This window comes from Symsagittifera roscoffensis, chromosome 8 (genome assembly GCF_963678635.1).
Source record: "Symsagittifera roscoffensis chromosome 8, txSymRosc1.1, whole genome shotgun sequence".
NCBI classification, from domain to species: domain Eukaryota; kingdom Metazoa; phylum Xenacoelomorpha; order Acoela; family Convolutidae; genus Symsagittifera; species Symsagittifera roscoffensis.
The window spans coordinates 42,595,395-42,613,717 of record NC_087069.1 but is presented as its reverse complement, the minus strand read 5'-3'; the positions used below and the strand labels follow the sequence as shown (position 1 = coordinate 42,613,717).

Sequence of the window (18,323 nt, the reverse complement as noted above, 5' to 3'; positions counted from 1 at the left end):
ATTATCGTATAAAAAACTGACCTTTGTATCAAAAGTTTACAAAAATTGTTAGACAGCTTTTAGTTTTTGGAACAAAAATAGACTTTTCGCGTAATTTCCAAAAATTAAAATACACTAATCAAAAATAAAATTGCTGAAACTGGAAAGAAAGTCACAAAATAAACCTAATTGTGAACTTAATAGAGTGCGTCTAAACTACACCAGACTGGTTTGTGACGTAACCATGTCTGTTCACGTGAGTGACCTTGAAGTGTTGTCTGTGGTGGGTTCACAGAAGTTCAGTCTGGCGGCTATTCCCAATGTGACTATGTTGCAGTTTAGCCGAGTGAGATTCAGGACTCAGAATATTGGTAAGTTGCATAATTACATCACTGATATCTGGATCGAAAATACTAACAATACTGCTCGTATCATGGCAAAGCCCTGAATGTTCCGACTGTCTATTAAGGTCTATGAAGCAGTGTTCATTTTAAAAATCGAAAAAAAGATAAAAAAAAATACGAAGTTTTTGAGTTTGTTTAAATCATACCCCCACACGCCATGTAAAGTGCAATGCGATAGATTTAGATCCTAGTAACAGACAATTAAAGCAAATAAGCTTCCTGCAACCAATTTGCAACAATTTCTAAGACGAGTTAAATCTTCGCTTACGCGTTAATAGCGCGAAATATATCGCGAGTTAATTGTCCCAAATTGGCCAAAATGGCAATCTTTAAACCCCCATAATTTTATAAAAACTGGTCACAGGTAGAATATCTTCTCAAATTTGAGCTCAGGACAACGATACCTTTCGGTTGATATAAAAAAATTCCGTCAAAAATCATGGCAAGGATAAAAGACAAAAATTGTTTGAAGAAAAATATCACGCGAGTACAAAAGTTCTGTTACTTTCAGGGGCGGATTTAGGGGGGGGGGGGGGGGGCAGACGCCCAATAAACTCAATTTTTTAAATCAAAATTTTCCAAAAACAGGCCAAAAAACGTGTTTTTTTGGCCTGTTTTTCAAAATTTTTCCTGCGGCGCAGAAAATGTCGCCAAAACAGCGTCTTTGTGTGCTTGGGGAGCGCTCGGAAAATCAAATTGACCAACCTAAAAATTAACCAACCTAAAGGTTTTTTTGAAAATCCACCCCCTATCGAGAAAATCCTAGATGTATAAAGAAAGCAATCCTCACATTTGCCCTAGCAACAGTCCTTCTAATTCTTTTTTTGGAAGAATATTATAATAAACACAAAATTTCTCACTAAAGTAATAATTCAAAAAACCATCAAAAATTGCTACCCAACAGTCACAGCATCAGTCTTCACCGACATCATCCCAAGATAACCAAACACCACCTTCAACTACTCAAAATCCTCAAACATCTACACGAATTTCTTTTCAAGACAATCCATACACTTTTGAAGAACGACATGCTCGTTTATCAGAACCACTAGAACCAGTCCAACGACAAGCACCTTTAAGCGAACCAACATATAACCTATACCCAACACTACCACAAGAACTAAGTAGAATAAGAAATTCTAGTCAAAGCCAAAATACAGTCGAAATAAATAGACAAATTATACATCCTCGACGAAACAGAAATCTTCAAACTCCCCGAGTTCATTTTGATATACCTCAATCCCCATCACAAAACACTCCAGAAAACCCCATTGGTATATTACCAGAAACCCCTACGCTTCTTTCACAACGTAGCACCTCAAGCCTACCATCAGATTACTTAGGTTCAACACCAACATCTGAGCAAATACGTGAAAATCCCTTTAACCCCCCAAACCAGGCATCGCGACTACCATATTGGACTACACATTCATTTACACAAGGTGAACCAAATTTAATCAATGACCCCATAGATATTTCTACGGATACAACAACATCCTCATCACTACCAGAAACATTATCACTACCATCAACACCATCAATAAGCCAGTTTTCACCACCACCCTTTAACTTAAACTTTCCAAATAATCTCGACGCCAGATATCGAGAACAATCATCAATAAATATTCCTTTAAGACTAGATTGGAATACATTCACAGCACCTCCACCACTATTTGGACAACATCAAGAAAGTAACCGCCTTCATAACTGGGCACTTAATAGATTACAATATCGCCAAGATATTCACAACGATATCCGTGATCACAATATTCAAATACTCCAACAAAACAGTTTACAATTAAAGTTTGAAATCACAGTTAAGTTAAATAATATTACCCAACATCCCTACCCATTAAATCCACCTAATATAACAGCTCAATCACTACCACCACCGTTTATAACTACTGAAGTAATATACAAATACGACAGATATACCAAAAACACAATTGGCTACATTACATTTTATAATCCATACTCAGGATTATCATACACATGTATATTCTAAAATTATTAATTTTTCTCCAACTCCTTTTTCTAGTAATCTCAAATCAAAACATAAACCCTTCCCCTCGTACAGGACCACAAGATTTATTAGTAACACATTACGATTGTGAAGAAAATGAACAAAAAACACTACATAAATATGCAATAAATCAAGTATCACAATGTGAAACAGAACCACAAGCTATAGAAACCACAGATGTAATAGCAACACTCTATTCAAAAGCCCGAGCAACAACAGTTACAGGTTATAAATTCACAGCAACATTTTCCGAAAAGAAAGTACATTGTTCACAAGTCTCGAATGGAAACAAAAACCGACTTGACCATGAATCATTCTATCAAAGTAATATAGAACGTCTTTTACATCTCAATCCCGACGATTGTAAAAATGAATTACTAAGACTAAACATCACACAAAATAAAAACTCCCAAAGAAAATTAGTTAATTTTCAAGTTTTTTCAGACTCTGTACATCAATCACAACTTGAAAGACACCAAGGACATATAAAACTAGACGAAAAATACCCGTATAACGGCGCACACGGACGATTAACCTATGACCTACACGATAAACATTGGATACCACACATTGGTATAAATGACCCATCAAACTGCAAAGCAGACACAAAAAATGAAGGATACCAAGAAATAATGTTTTTTGATTGGAAAATACAACTCGAAAAAATACAACTAACACGAGATTTATCAGATAATACAATGATCTATCAAGGAATCCGATTACCTTGTAAAAATGATCAAGGTTATTGCGACCCTACAACGAGAACACAAGCAACAATTGTTTGGTTCCCCGAAGATACATGTACAACATTTCAAGTAGCAAAAATACACGCTCGTATGATAAAATTTCACGAAAAATATTTTATACAATCAATTCCATATGAACAAGTCCATCCATCACGAAAACTAAGTTCTAATTTTAGAAACATAGACAATATAGAAAACAAATTGACACGTTTTCAAATATATCAAGAAACAGAACTTGCATGTAAATACAGGAATCCACTTCACAGAACACAATACTCTGAAATATTAGTTGAATACGAAAAAGGATTCGACATGACCACTGGAAAAATAAAAATCGACCCATATGCCACAGGTCATCCTTTAAACGAAGGAACATCCTATATACCAGTTAATTTTCAAAAAAGCAACGGACAACCTGGTGGACATCTAAAACCTCAGGACACCAGAAGCACACGCTTACAAGAATTATCACTAATGAATACTACATATTTCGGTAATATCCACTATGATATTCATTTAGATATGAAACTAGATTATACAATTAGCCGAATTTTTCAAGAAATGTCACTCTCCGAATTAGAAACACTACACCAATTATGCGAATTAGAACGAACACAAATATTACAATCACTTGCACTAGCAGTATTAAAAATACCCTATGCAGGATACTTATTATCTGGAAATAGATCAAATTTTTTAGACTATGAAGGAAACATCTTATGGTTTTATACTTGTACTAAAAAAGTATCACCACTATACGTTTTTGAAGATAAACGATGTTATAAAAGAATCCCTATCTTTTATAAGAATAAAGTACATTTCGTGGATACACTTTCACGAAGAACCTATTTCTGGGATACCGCAGTCCCATGTGGATCAGAAAACAGCCACAATGTAGTACAACTAAACCCTGATGAAAATAAATATTATCTTCTCACACCATATCCCACATTAATGCAATCACTCAAAAAATTTTCACCAGAAAGCATTCGCGCTATTGCTCGAAACCCAAATATAGACTTACAATCAATAGGAATCTATTCAAAATCAGATATTCAACATCACATTAGAACACAACAATTCCAAGAATTATTAACACAAATGGACACTATACAAAGACAATCAATAGACCAAAATTTACGCAAACTTGCAGAAACCGCAGGATTTGCCGATATCTACACGCAAGACTATAGCGGATATTTTAAAGACATTAAAGATTATATATATCTAAACGGTGAAAAATACCGTCCCCAAGATATATCACCAATTAACATTTTTAGCTTTGTTACACTCAAAAATGAGATCCTCGATTTTCTAGGATGGCCCTACTACATCTTAGAAAAATTGACTATTTTATACGCAATGTTTAACTTTATTGGATTTCTTTTCTCACTTTTAAAAGGAATCTACAACACATGTGCTATACACACACAAGTAAACAGACAAGCAAGTGTAGCACGCATACTATTTGCAGGATTTTTTGGAATCTTTTCTACATCTATAAACAAAATTCTTTTAGACGCACAAATAAAAGAATATAACACAAAAATAACAACACGACAAAATACATACGACGAAGAACATAACAATGTAGACATAACGCCAACGGCACCACAATTACCAGCCCTACCAAATAACCATCCACTATCCCTAGTCCCACGAAATTTTCGAAATTTAGCCATCACACATAATCCAAATTTTCGACTCACCACATCACAAAGTCCCATCCAACATATAATGACACACCAGTCACAAGATGATAATACTTATGAACAAATTATTGAACAACCCCATACCACCGCTTTTCAGTCTCAAAATAATCATTTTTTTAGCCCACGATGAGCCGCCAACTTGGATCACTACACCGATCAAATTCCCACCCAACCAATCTTACCTCTCCAATCCCAAAAATACCACTTTTTGCTTTTCCGCCACCCGATTTTCCATCTAGTAATGTAACATCAGGCATGAATTCCGACACTAATTCACACATCTCAGTTTTATATTCCATCTCACAACTCAATAACCCGAATATTGAAACCCCCGATGAATTTGCCGACTCAGAACCATCCCCATCCAATAATTTTCATAACTCTTCTAATTTTTCTCAACCCCCTTTTCAACCCATATTATCCAATAACCCTGACCCAATCACTCCCACACCCTCTTATGCTTCCCAAGTTACCCCAACCTACTCCTCATACCATTCTGACCAATCATCTCATTCTCCAGACACCCCCCGAATCTCCCCAGAGCTAGATAATTTTATTACCCTTCAACAACAACCCTACCACCTTAATACCCCAACCATAAACCAAATCTCCTCCACAACAAATTCATCCAACCCCCCTACCCCTACACCCTCTTCAAATTATACTGAATCATTAGCACCATCATCCACATCAACTGAATCTTCACTCAACACTAATAGAGCTTACCGCACTTTTAAAAGAAAGTTCCCCAACCATCCTTTCCCAGCAAAACCAGGAACAGCCCGTGAATACATCAACCACCCCAAGCATACTAACACAAAAGAATTTTTAGCCATCACTTTACCCTCATTCCCACAATACACCTTAAATACCCCCCACGACACTAACGAAACACGCAACTTTGTAGATGAATACGTTTTAATGCCCACCCTCTCTTGGACCTCATATTATCATTTTACTAACCCTCTTTGCTTACCTTTATCTAACACTCACATCGATATAGAGCGAAATACGGACATGCTATATCGACTCACTACACCACTAACCGCTAGACAATTTACTTACGTTGGATATAAAAAATCACTAAAAACACACACTGCACCTAGAGCTAACGAATATACACTCGAATACTATGATCACAACATCATCAGAGCTAACCAAGATCAATTCTTAGACGACGATCGCTTCGCTAATCCACAAATTACCGAGAAATTTTTCATCAAGACACCATATACATTCACACTAAACATCTTCGACCGAAAGTTTGATCACATTATTTCAGAAGCACTAACAGACACACAAGCATACGAAAGTTTTAAAGAACGCTTCCAAATATTTTCACTAACCTTTCATTTCCTTGCACCACACGAAAGAGATTTACACTGCTCACACGATATTATGTTGCGCACTAAACAAACCCACACATATAGTTATTATCGTTTCATCCAAAATCACTTTGACCTACACACACCCTCTAGACAACCACACCATCGTTTTCAATTCATTAATTCCAAATACACTTCACCATTTTTCCTAAATTTCACATATTGTATTAAAGACACTAACCTTCATGGTATTCTTCGCAATTATGATCCCATAACCCAAATGTACATCTTCTGTCCCATCACCAAGACCTTCAACGCCGAAGAATCCCGACCCTTCCTTATCCCGCACGAGTTTGTACAACCTATAGAAATCCCAATTTTAGAATTCATCCACAACACTAAATTCAATCACAAATTATATAACTTAATCCAAAACACACCTTATGAGTTTGCAGTTGGCACTGAAGAACTAACCACTATTAAGGCACTTCAATTGCTTTGGCCACTGCTTCAGACTAAAAATATCATCCGCATCTTAGCTAAACTACTAACAACTTCAGAACTAATTCACGACATCTTCCCCCACGGTTTTTTCCCCGACGACTAACAGGTAAGTATGAATTAAATGAATATTACTAACTAATTAAAATATTAAAAAACTCACCATACTTTATTCATGTTTTCTTTAGATTTTTAGCCTTCATCCGACGATCACCTACAAAAACCACAAAAGACAAATAAAAATCGCAAATTTCATCAAACAGATTTCAAAAATTCTATTAATCTCTTACACTTATAAATTTATAAATTTAATACCAATGCAGTAAATTCATTTCTAAAATTTTCCCCCACAAGCAGTAAATCTAATTATGATGAAAATTTGTATCTTAATATTCCCCCATGACTAGCAGTAAATTTCTAAATTCTATGTAGTAAATTAAATAAATGCAAATGCAGTACTAACCTTTTGATATTATCATTCATTCGCACAGAAATTCTATCCACACTCGCACAGCTCGCCCACGAAGAATTGTTTAAAATAATGAATTTCAGTTTCAAGTTTTCACACTCAACAACTCTAACATATAATAACATGTTTCAAACTTTCCTTTAACCCGGTTGGAAAGGAATCATATATTAAACAAAACTAACCAACGCAGCTTACTAAATACCACAAATCATAGAATAACAGCATGACTAAGAAAAGGAAACCAACGGTACCCAAACCGGATTAACCCAGTTTAAAACTGGATAATTTATTCTTTTGAAGACTATTATAAAGTCTAAGAAAGAAATAATAAAACACAAAAAAGTCGAAAGACAAACCCATACCACAAACAATTTGATTTTTGGAAAAAGGACATAACCAACAAGACATAAGAAAAACCACAACAAACCCAACATAAAACGTTGTCACATAACAGGACCCCTCATAAAAACCGCATGAAATCATACTCCCACTCCTGGCCTAACCCACCAGGAAGGACGTCCTGAGCATGCTCTATAGCCGGCCTAACCCACCGCGCTACATCCACGCTTTGTGACCACACCTCTATTTTTAATAAGAGCTACTCAAGTGTGAGTAACTCTTCAAAATAACCAAACTAAAACAAAAAGCTTTTGTGAAAACAACTAACTAAAATCATAATTAAAAAATATTAAACTAATAAATGTTTTATAAAATGTAAATTACATTATGCAATACATAGATCAGAATACAACACCAAGGACGAACATATAAAGACAAAACGACCCCACTACACTCGAGAGAGAATGACCAACCACAATCGATATGCCACTCACAATCACAACTCAAAGGATTTAGAGTACGACTTGACTTCGCAGAAAAGGACTTCATTGAACTAGACCAATGACCACCTCGATGTTCAAGTATACGTACAGATCCGAGTAACCAGGCATCCCCTCCACGCAGAACAGAAAAACCTGACATAGCCAACCATTCTGAAATCAGATTTGAGTTTGTGGCAAAGACTTAGTCGTTGTCACTAGAAGACACAACGTCTTATGTCTCTAACTCCAGCTTCCTGGAACTTCTTTAACAAAAAGGAAACAGAAGAAATAAGATGTTCGCCAAACACCAACTTCCATCATCCATCCTTCGAATTGCAGAAGAACTATTCTAAAAAACTCTGTAAAACCCGGATGGGTGGAACCTGATCTAAACTACATTTTATGATTGGATAAATTAGATATTTTACCAATGTAAAGTATTTAATATTAACCAATCATGATCCATCTAACTAACAACCCACTTATTTGTAAGTGCTGAAGTTACTTGTAATTTCAGCACCAGAGAGATTTGAATTTAACTTAGAAATTAGTTGGACTCTCCCGAGCACTTCAGCAGCCGCAATAAACCAGTATACCCTAGATCTATTGAACCTAGCAGAGACTAGTTAAACAACCTGAGACTAGATAGTATAAGAGTAAGATTAGGATCGGTATTAGACTAAGAAGTTGCACGAATCTATCCGGCCGAAAATAAGATAGCGTGACGAGCAGACGGTGTACCCTATCCGAAATTACTCTATGAGTTAACCACCTCGGTCCTAACTCAGTTTGTTTAAATCATACCCCCACACGCCATGTAAAGTGCAATGCGATAGATTTAGATCCTAGTAACAGACAATTAAAGCAAATAAGCTTCCTGCAACCAATTTGCAACAATTTCTAAGACGAGTTAAATCTTCGCTTACGCGTTAATAGCGCGAAATATATCGCGAGTTAATTGTCCCAAATTGGCCAAAATGGCAATCTTTAAACCCCCATAATTTTATAAAAACTGGTCACAGGTAGAATATCTTCTCAAATTTGAGCTCAGGACAACGATACCTTTCGGTTGATATAAAAAAATTCCGTCAAAAATCATGGCAAGGATAAAAGACAAAAATTGTTTGAAGAAAAATATCACGCGAGTACAAAAGTTCTGTTACTTTCAGGGGCGGATTTAGGGGGGGGGGGCAGACGCCCAATAAACTCAATTTTTTAAATCAAAATTTTCCAAAAACAGGCCAAAAAACGTGTTTTTTTGGCCTGTTTTTCAAAATTTTTCCTGCGGCGCAGAAAATGTCGCCAAAACAGCGTCTTTGTGTGCTTGGGGAGCGCTCGGAAAATCAAATTGACCAACCTAAAAATTAACCAACCTAAAGGTTTTTTTGAAAATCCACCCCCTATCGAGAAAATCCTAGATCCGCCCCTGCTCACTTTCGTTACGAAAGCAACCTTTTAAGGAACAATTACTTAAGCAACTTTTTTTTTGGAAAATGTGAAGAGAAAGGCAACATGGGAAAACAAGTGGAAATATTCTGCAGCATAAACTCGATACTGAAAAAGTAGAAAAACGGAAATTATGCCAATCATAAAATTTGTAAGAAAAAAAACCACTGACATCATCGTTGTTTCATATGAAGTTTATTTAATCCAGAAATTACTTTTATATGAGGTTATGAGTTTGGATAGCCTCGCTAGCAGAAAGATTTGTTCACAGAAGTTACGCTGCAGACTATGCATCTCGACAAATGATCAGACTCCTGAATTGGGTATCAAATATTTTATAGACTAATTGAATAATAATTTCGATAGCTATTTGGATTGCATAAAACATTAACCGCAGAGCAGTTAGGTCAATTTTAATCACAAGTTTCTTTACTGTTGTACATGCAAGGTCAATCGGACTTCTTAACCAGAAATTATAGTACTAAATTTGAAGTTTAATGGTTTAAAACTAAATTACTATTATGATTTTAACTTAGTTTAAGCAAAAAGAGTTAGTTGACCTGACGACTCAATTCAAATTTGAGACATAATTTGACCTTTTGTGGCTGTTTTGCATGTTGAAGTTATGTAATATTTGACCGTATTTGGCTTTTTCATCGCTTTTGACCCTTTGACCCCTTATATTTTTTCCAGGCACTGCCCAAGTGTCCTTCACCTTCACAAAACCAGACAGCAACGACAAGTCCCCCCTTCAGCCCCTGGAGAGGCCGGACATAGGGGGCTTCACAGTGACCGTGGTGAAACGAGTCACTTGGATCGACGAAGGTCATTAACTCTTTTCTGAAACTGCCTTCTTTTTCCAGTTTTTATGATACTTTTTTTAAAGCTTGTTCGAGTTAAATGCAGCGCAATTCCATATTTTTATCAAAGTGTTTTCTTTTAAAAAATGAAAGTCAAGAAATGTACCAACTAAATTTGACCTTAAATTCAGGAATAACAAAAAAAGAACATTTATCTCAAGTTTTTTTTGTTAAATTCAATCTTTGCAACATTGAAAAAAAATCAACCTTTTCAAGACATCAAATTTCAAGACATCAATTTTTTAAACCTTGAAAATGAGCCACCAACCAATAACCACTTATAAACAGCTCAAACCTTGTTGAAAACAGCCAAAAAACGATATCTATTGAACACGTAGGTCTCTACTACTGTTCGATTGCCCTGGTGTACTTGAGTGTGATAGTGATGGGGAGTGAGGTGAAACTGGGTCAGCTGCAGACCCTCATGCAGAGGCCAGGCTGTGTGGGGGCTGCTCAGATCACAAACATGATACTACAGCCATTCGTGAGTAGAGATTCCCACGCCCCCCCCCCTCCCCATAGTAACTACCGCTCCCACCCCTTATATCCCCCTATGGTACCTGGGAAAGAACGAATGTCCTCACCTATAAAGGACAAAGGACTAATTCAACGGTTCAGCGGTTAAACATGAACGTTTTTCTCAGAGTTTATGGGGGTTGGGGTTCTGGGTTACGTTGAAGAGACCCAAGATACACAATTTATTCTTCTATCAATACTCCAGCCTGTGAGTTTTCCATTGTGTTGGCGGGACTATAGTTTGCTGTGGGAGGGGCTATAATAGGAAAGAGCCAAACTTTGACTAATTCTTTATTTCGCTATTTCTCCAGATGGCTGCAAAGTTCCACGGCGTTCTCGCAAGGAGAGTTTGTTCTAATGTAGATGTTCTGAATTTTAAAGTGAATAGAATCTGAATTGCAAAATTTTTTAATATATATAATTGAAGAGGGCATTTCTGCTCAGATAAACATATAGTACTTTAATTAAAAAATTGTCAAAAATATTGTCGTTGGATAAAAAAATGTCAAAAGATGTCCCAAGTTGTCAAAAAATAATCATAATACTGTTCTTCTGTTTCCCCAGATGGCGTTTCTGCTGTGCAAACTGTTCTCCCTGTCGCCCTCCAACTGCATGTACTTGGTGATGGTGGGATGCTGTCCTTCTGGGGTGACCTCCAACTTGTTCTCCCTCCTCTCCCACGGGGAGATCACTCTCAGTCTGGTGATCGCATTCATGAGCACATTCATGTGTATGGGGTGGATGCCACTCAACCTGTTCACTTACAGGTAACTGCCCAGAATGTTCTAGAAAATTCTAGGAAAAGTTCTAGAAAAGTACACAAGAAAAAGCACAGAATGTTCTAGAAAAGCTCAATTTCTATAACTTATGGTAGAAAACCCATTCCACTTAAGCTCAAAGCTACTCACATACAGGTAACGAATTTGAACAGAGGCTATATGTGAGTAGGATGCTGCTGTGGTACTGCAGCATCCGCAGTACATAACCTTGAGGACAGTTTGCTAACTACTGCATCTGCAGTAACCATATGTGCTAACTATATCCATTATGCTATTATTATATAAGAGTGGTCAAGGCCATTTGATGTTGCTAAAACGTTATGAATGAATTGGTCAGTGTTTATTATCTCAATCTATAAAACAGTAACCAATCTCAGCTACTAACTTTTTCAACAAGACAAGATCAAGAACAGTAAATTAACCTTATCTTTTATTACATTATTTCCTCAACACGCCACGCAGTTTAGGAATATCACATGGCGCAGTCAGCAGGATTTTTAGCCCAGGACAATAGAACTGACATGAGAATTCCTGTTTACTGGACCACAGCGAACTCTGATCCACCTTGGGATTTTAAAGTATGATTCGATCAGTTCCTGATGGCGGTAACTGTAAAAGAAAATGTCAACCCAGAAGTTATGCTGGAAGATCCTAAACTAGTGTTGGAGGAACCGGAACCCCGTCCAGAAACACCCAGAGAGGGCAAATCTGCTGCTGCAACAGCAGCTAGAGATGCACGGGACACACTGTTAAAAGACCGAGTAGCAGCCGAGAATGAAGAGAGGAGAGAAAGAGGACCTAAAGTGGGCCACAATATTTACTACAATGAAGTTCAAAAGAGACTAGTATCCAGACTATTTCTTGCGTTTGGGACGGAAGGAAAGAAACGCTTTGTTCAAAAAAAACCCACATGTGGAGATTTCTAAAATGCAATTTAAAGACATGGCCAGGTTAGCAAAGGAGACATTTGAAAAAAGCCAGAGCATCATGTATGAGCGTTACAAGTTATTCAATAGATCGCAGGAAATGGGAGAATCGTTGGAGTCATTTCATGCCGCACTAACTGCTCAAGCAGCAAAATCGGCATTTGACACTTTAGAAGATGAGTTAGTCAGAGATCTCTTTATTTCTAAAATGCAAAGTCCAGCATTGCAGGACACGCTCACGTTCGAAACATTACCTCCCGAAGAAGTATTAAAACGTGCGATAAAATTCGAGTAGAGTAAACAATCGACACAGGCGTTTCAGAAGTCCACTCTGGGTACTGCTCAAACAATAACTCAACCAGGGTCTCAAATTAAAATCAAGCAGGAACCGATTCTGGTGGTAGGAAACAGGAATCAGAATAATAGAAAACCCTATCGTGAAAGAAATAGACGGAAACAGCCGGAAGGAAGGGCGACATCGAGTAAATATAACGCAGATGATAGGAAACAATGCAATAGGTTTGGCAGACCGTTTGTAGATGGTCATTTGAAAAATTGTGCGGCAATGGGAAAACAATCTAAAAACTGTAACAAACTAAACCATTTTGCTCGAATGTGTCGTTCACAACAGGTCAGTGAAATAACTGAGAATACAGAAAGTTCTGAAGAAAAATGTAACTTGATTCAAACATTTGATTCGTGCGAAGAATTCGAGGTTATGGCAATTGAACAAAATTACAGTCAGATAGAGATGATCAATCGATACATCGAAGAGAAAGTAAAAGAGAACAGTGACAGCAATGGAGTAAACAAACTCGAAACGAAAAAGATCGACATGCGGAAAGATCCAATTTCGGGAAGGATGAAATCACTGAAAGCCCTAATCCGAATTGATAACCAAATAACAAATATGACCGTGGACACCGGAAGCCCAATTTCATTTATAAATTGGACAGTGGCGAAACAGATCTTAGACTCGTCAGGGAAAATACAGTTTACTCCGATCGAAAAATTGAACTTACCGGCACAATTCGTGAATTATAATAAAAAACCAATAACAATATTGGGTGCTGTGAAGGCAAAAATACGGTCCGCTGGCTGGGAAGTTCCGGATGCCACGTTTCTGATAACTGAACGAAGGTCACGGTGTATTTTAGGTCTAGATTTACAAAATAAAGTGGGTATAACCACTACACAAAGACCCGCCCCGAAGATAAAATCCCGATTTGACATAATGCTGTGCGAACAGTCGGGGCCATGGAAAGAAAAATTCTACGAGGATTTCAAACCACTGTTTGACAGAGAAGGACGATCAGTACATCATGTAGTAAATACAACGTTCAAGTACCCTCTCTGCCCGATTCAAGAAAAGGGGTGGAGGATACCCATTCATGTGCAAGGAAAAGTCGAGAAAGAAATCGAAAAATTACTACTAGAAGGCCATATTCAGAGGCTAGACAAGTGTACCAGTGATTGTTTCATAGCCCCTATTGTAATCACAGTGAAGAAAGATGATTCAATTAAATTGGCTCTGGTTTCAAAGCCCATCAACAGACAATTATATAAAAACAAGTATCAGATGCCGAATGTGGAGGAGCTATTAGACGGTGTTAGTCAGATAGTAACTGCACAAACAGCAGGTACTTTGTTTTTCACTGTGTTAGATTTGAAATATGCGTATAGTCAGTTGAAGTTGACACCGCAAACTGCAAGACAGTGTAATTTCAACATCGTAGGGGGTAAAGCTACAGACACATATAAATTTTTAACGGGATTCTATGGGTTGGCAGATATGCCAGCCGAACTTCAAAAAGCAATGGATCGAACGTTAAATATTTCCAAGAATACGTTTTGTTTCTTGGATGACATACTGATCGTCTCAAAGGGATCGGAGCTAGAACATGAAAAACTAATTACCGACGTTCTAATGAAGCTAGATAAGGAAAACTTATCCCTGAAGCTGTCAAAATGTGATTTCTTCAAAACAGAAGTAAATTGGCTTGGACAAAAACTTTCAGAAAGTGGGGTTACCCCGAAAATTACGAAAACGGAGGCTATTTTCAAGTTAGAGCATCTAAAGTCGCTTAAACAACTTAGATCCTTCCTAGGTAGTATTAATCACCTTTCGAAGTTTATACCAAATGCAGCCAATTTGACTGACAAGCTTAGACCATTATTGCGTGAGGAAAATGAAAAGAAAAAATTGAAAAATATTAAAATCCCAGTAAAAAAATTTGATTGGGGATCCGAACATACTGAGGTATTCGAAGAAATCAAACAAGCGGTAGCAAATATTGCTAAACTGAATTATTATGACCCGAATAGGGATACTCGCGTCAAGTGTGATGCAAGTCATAGTGGACTAGGGGCATCCTTAGAGCAACAAACAGAAAAGAACGAATGGATTCCAATTTCATTCGCGTCGCGCTACCTGAATAATCAAGAAAAAAAGTATTCTACGAATGAGCTTGATTTGTTAGCGATAGTGTGGGCAGTTGATCGGTTCAAACATTACTTATTAGGAAAAGAATTCGTAATTGTCACTGATCATAAGGCATTAACATCTGCCTTAGAAGGCAACAGGTCTAACAAAACATATCAATCAAGATTAACGAGATGGGTGGACAGATTACTGCCTTATCAATTCAAAATTGTTCATATTCCGGGAAAGGATATGGGGATAGTAGATTATCTATCTAGAGAACCAACCGGAGAACCTTGGCCAGAAACCAAATTGGATGAAAAATATGTGGTCACTTCGATTGAGTGCTTTCATAGAGCACTCGACTGTTTATACAGTCGACTGAATGATACGGATGTAACAAGTCAGAGTGAAAAAGTTCTAGAATATTCTCAAAAACAGAAAAGAGAAGCCAATTTGCTAAAATCCAGGCGTGGTTGCCATAGCAACAAAACTGTCAAAAACCGAACAAAGCTCGACGGGAACGAGAACTGTGACAATTCAAATTTTTCGCCTATTAATAACGTGTTGAAGCAGAACACTTTTGTCAATTTCAACAGAGGAGTTCAGTCGGTCAATTTAGTCAAAAACAGAAAATTAATCTCAGAAGAAATGGAGGACGGAAAAATGAAGAAAAAGTCAGTGAGGATCGCAGACTGTAGGACACAGGAGGAGAGCGATAAATTAACGGAAGCAGAAATAACCGAAACTACCTTCCATCGAACGTGTCGGATAAGAAGAGGAACACTAGAAAGAGCGGGGTCAGACAGCTCTGAAGAAGACAGCTGTGCTGCACGACCAGTAATATGGGACCAAGACGAGGAAGAAACAAAAAAACTTGCTATCCATTTGGGATCTGGTCAGCAAAGATCAAGAGATTCCGGGAAACATCAAAGAGCTAGAGGCGATCACTCAGATGGTCACGAGCAGCCCAAGAAATTCACCAACTAAATCAATCATAGAAGTGGATCTAACAGCGGAGGACGACGATCTGGGTCTAGAAGTTAGCGAAGTTCAACCCTCGAGAAGGATTAACAAACGGCAAACGCAGTTGGAGAGCTCAGTGGCAGACATGGGAGACGTTGAGAGCTTCAGTTTATCGAAACTGTTCGAGAAAACGCTGTTGGCTGAACTCATTAGGGAGGATGTGTGGATGGACCGATTACGTCGCGTAATAGAGAGGAAGGATCGGGCAGGATTTGAACTTATGGGCCCATACACGAATCCGCTGTGGAATCAACTATCAGTAATCGATGACTGCATTCTGGTAGACAATAGGATAGTAGTACCAGTCCAACTCCGTCAAGCAGTTATGAAACGCATTCATAGAGGACATCCGGGGCAAGAGGCGATGATTGACGTGTCAAATTATTTGTGGTGGCCCCACATGCACAAGGATATCGTGAACCTAGCGGAGGAATGTAGAGAATGTACACGCTATGGTAAGAATGCAAAATATATTTTACCGAAAAATTCTTCACAACCACTGCCACTGCTATCGCAGCCAGGGCAGGAGGTTCAGTTAGATTACGCGGGACCTTTAGAAGATTATAAAGGAAAGAAAATCTACCTGCTAACAGCGATTGATCGGTTTTCGAAGTTTCCTTCGGTGAAAGTAACAAAATCAACGGGGGGAAAATCCACTATAAAATTTCTACGGTCGTACATAGATACACACGGAATCCCAGAATCAATAAAAACCGACCAATTTTCTGGATTCAAAGGAAAAGCCATGAAAAAATTCTGTCTCAAAAAAAAATATAGAACAAAAGTTTTGTCCGGTGGGCGACCACCGTGGGTGTGGTTTAGTCGAAAGAACAATTCAAACCATAAAAAGGCGTTTGGGGGTGATGCTACTGGAAGAAAATGTAAAGTCAATTAAACTATGTCTCAGTACGATCAATAGGGACATGCGGTGGATAAAACAGAAAACCATACAGAAATCACCGTTTGAAGCACATTTTGGCAGAGTTTAAAATTATACGAGATAAATTTGTAGAATTCTCTGATAATTTAGATAAGCAGCATCTGGAGAGGTCGGCACTAACTGCAAGCCAACTCAAGAAGAGGATTGACCAATCTCGGGATTCCCTAAAGATTGTCAAAAAGGGGCAGAAGAGCAGGGATATCAGTCCCCTCTTCAAACAGGCCAGTATGTCGTCACAGGAGAGAAACAGAGCAAGAACTCTACGGAACTTGCTAGAGGCTAACGCTAATTGGAACGCAGAGCGGCGTAGATATGACGGACCCAGCCTCTCTCAATTAGTGGACACCACGAGTACAATCGACCCCGAGCTGCGAAAGGAGCTACTTTACTCATGGGAAAAGGGATTTGTTGAGGACAAACCGAAGGGGTCGGAGTGGAACAGCCACAACCTCAGTCGCAGGGACGAGACAAGAAAAAGTGGGGCGGCACTGACAAAACCGTTCAAGGGGAAGGTTGCCTTCGATTCACCAAAAACAGTGACAACAGCTGCAGGGGCAGTATACCGGAAAAGTGATCTGGTAAAGCTGCCGAGTTCCCCTACGAAGACACCCAAGGAAGGGACAAACCAAAAGGAGAAGGCGAAAAGTCCATTAGAGGAACCAAAGAGCAAACACCAGAAGAAAGATGACGAGCTATTGAAGGACACGTTATCGGAAGAGGAGGACTGCAAAAGGCCGAGAGAACAGGCAAAAGACTTGTTTCAAGACAGCGAGACTGTCGTAACATCGCGGGACACACCTGTTGGAGGGGGACTCAACCTAGCGATAAAGCGAGCAAAACCGAATCTCGGGGGTCCAAAGACAGTGGGACCGAAAGGTGGCGTTAAACCCGGTAGGGGAATCGCGGGAGAAAAGAGATCAAACACTTAAGTCAAAGGGTAAAGAAAAAAAAAAGCTGCTGTAACAGCAGAAGAAGTCACTGATCCAAAACAATCAGATGTGGATCAAGCTGATCGTCCAGGCAGTTCGAGCAACAAAAATGGACACTCTAGGAATCGCATAACAAGGGACACGTCACCGAGCTCAATCTTGAATGCGTTCCAAAAACAAGATATGGGAGAAGAAGAATGGCAAAGCCTCGCCGATCAAGTGTTAACTAGAGGTCTGCAAAGAACGGCGGACGAAATTATTAAATCCAGAACGGAAAATCAAACTGAGACAGCAGGCGAACACGGATATCCGCCAGGAATTTCGGACGACTCAGTCGTAGACGATCAAGGAAGTGCGAGCGTTAGGCGTAGTAAGCGATCCACGAAAAACCAGGGGCCTAAAAGACTGGGCAGCCCAGTCAAACATTCGGTTAAATACATTAGCGCGGACGAAGATGCAGACATTAATAAAATGGCCCTAGAACAGTACCGATCCGGAC

The 18,323-nt window shown here is 38.4% G+C and overlaps 1 protein-coding gene across 1 annotated transcript in view; it reads left to right on the top strand.

The window, feature by feature from the left end:
* LOC134852859 (uncharacterized) overlaps window positions 1-18,323 on the top strand; it is a 79,799-nt gene that overhangs the window by 7,969 nt on the left and 53,507 nt on the right. Inside the window, exons 3-6 of the mRNA XM_063868694.1 lie at window positions 184-350; window positions 10,120-10,251; window positions 10,625-10,770; window positions 11,367-11,569. Of these exons, the coding sequence (XP_063724764.1) occupies window positions 184-350; window positions 10,120-10,251; window positions 10,625-10,770; window positions 11,367-11,569 (648 nt within the window). The remainder of the gene's footprint in view (window positions 1-183; window positions 351-10,119; window positions 10,252-10,624; window positions 10,771-11,366; window positions 11,570-18,323) is intronic.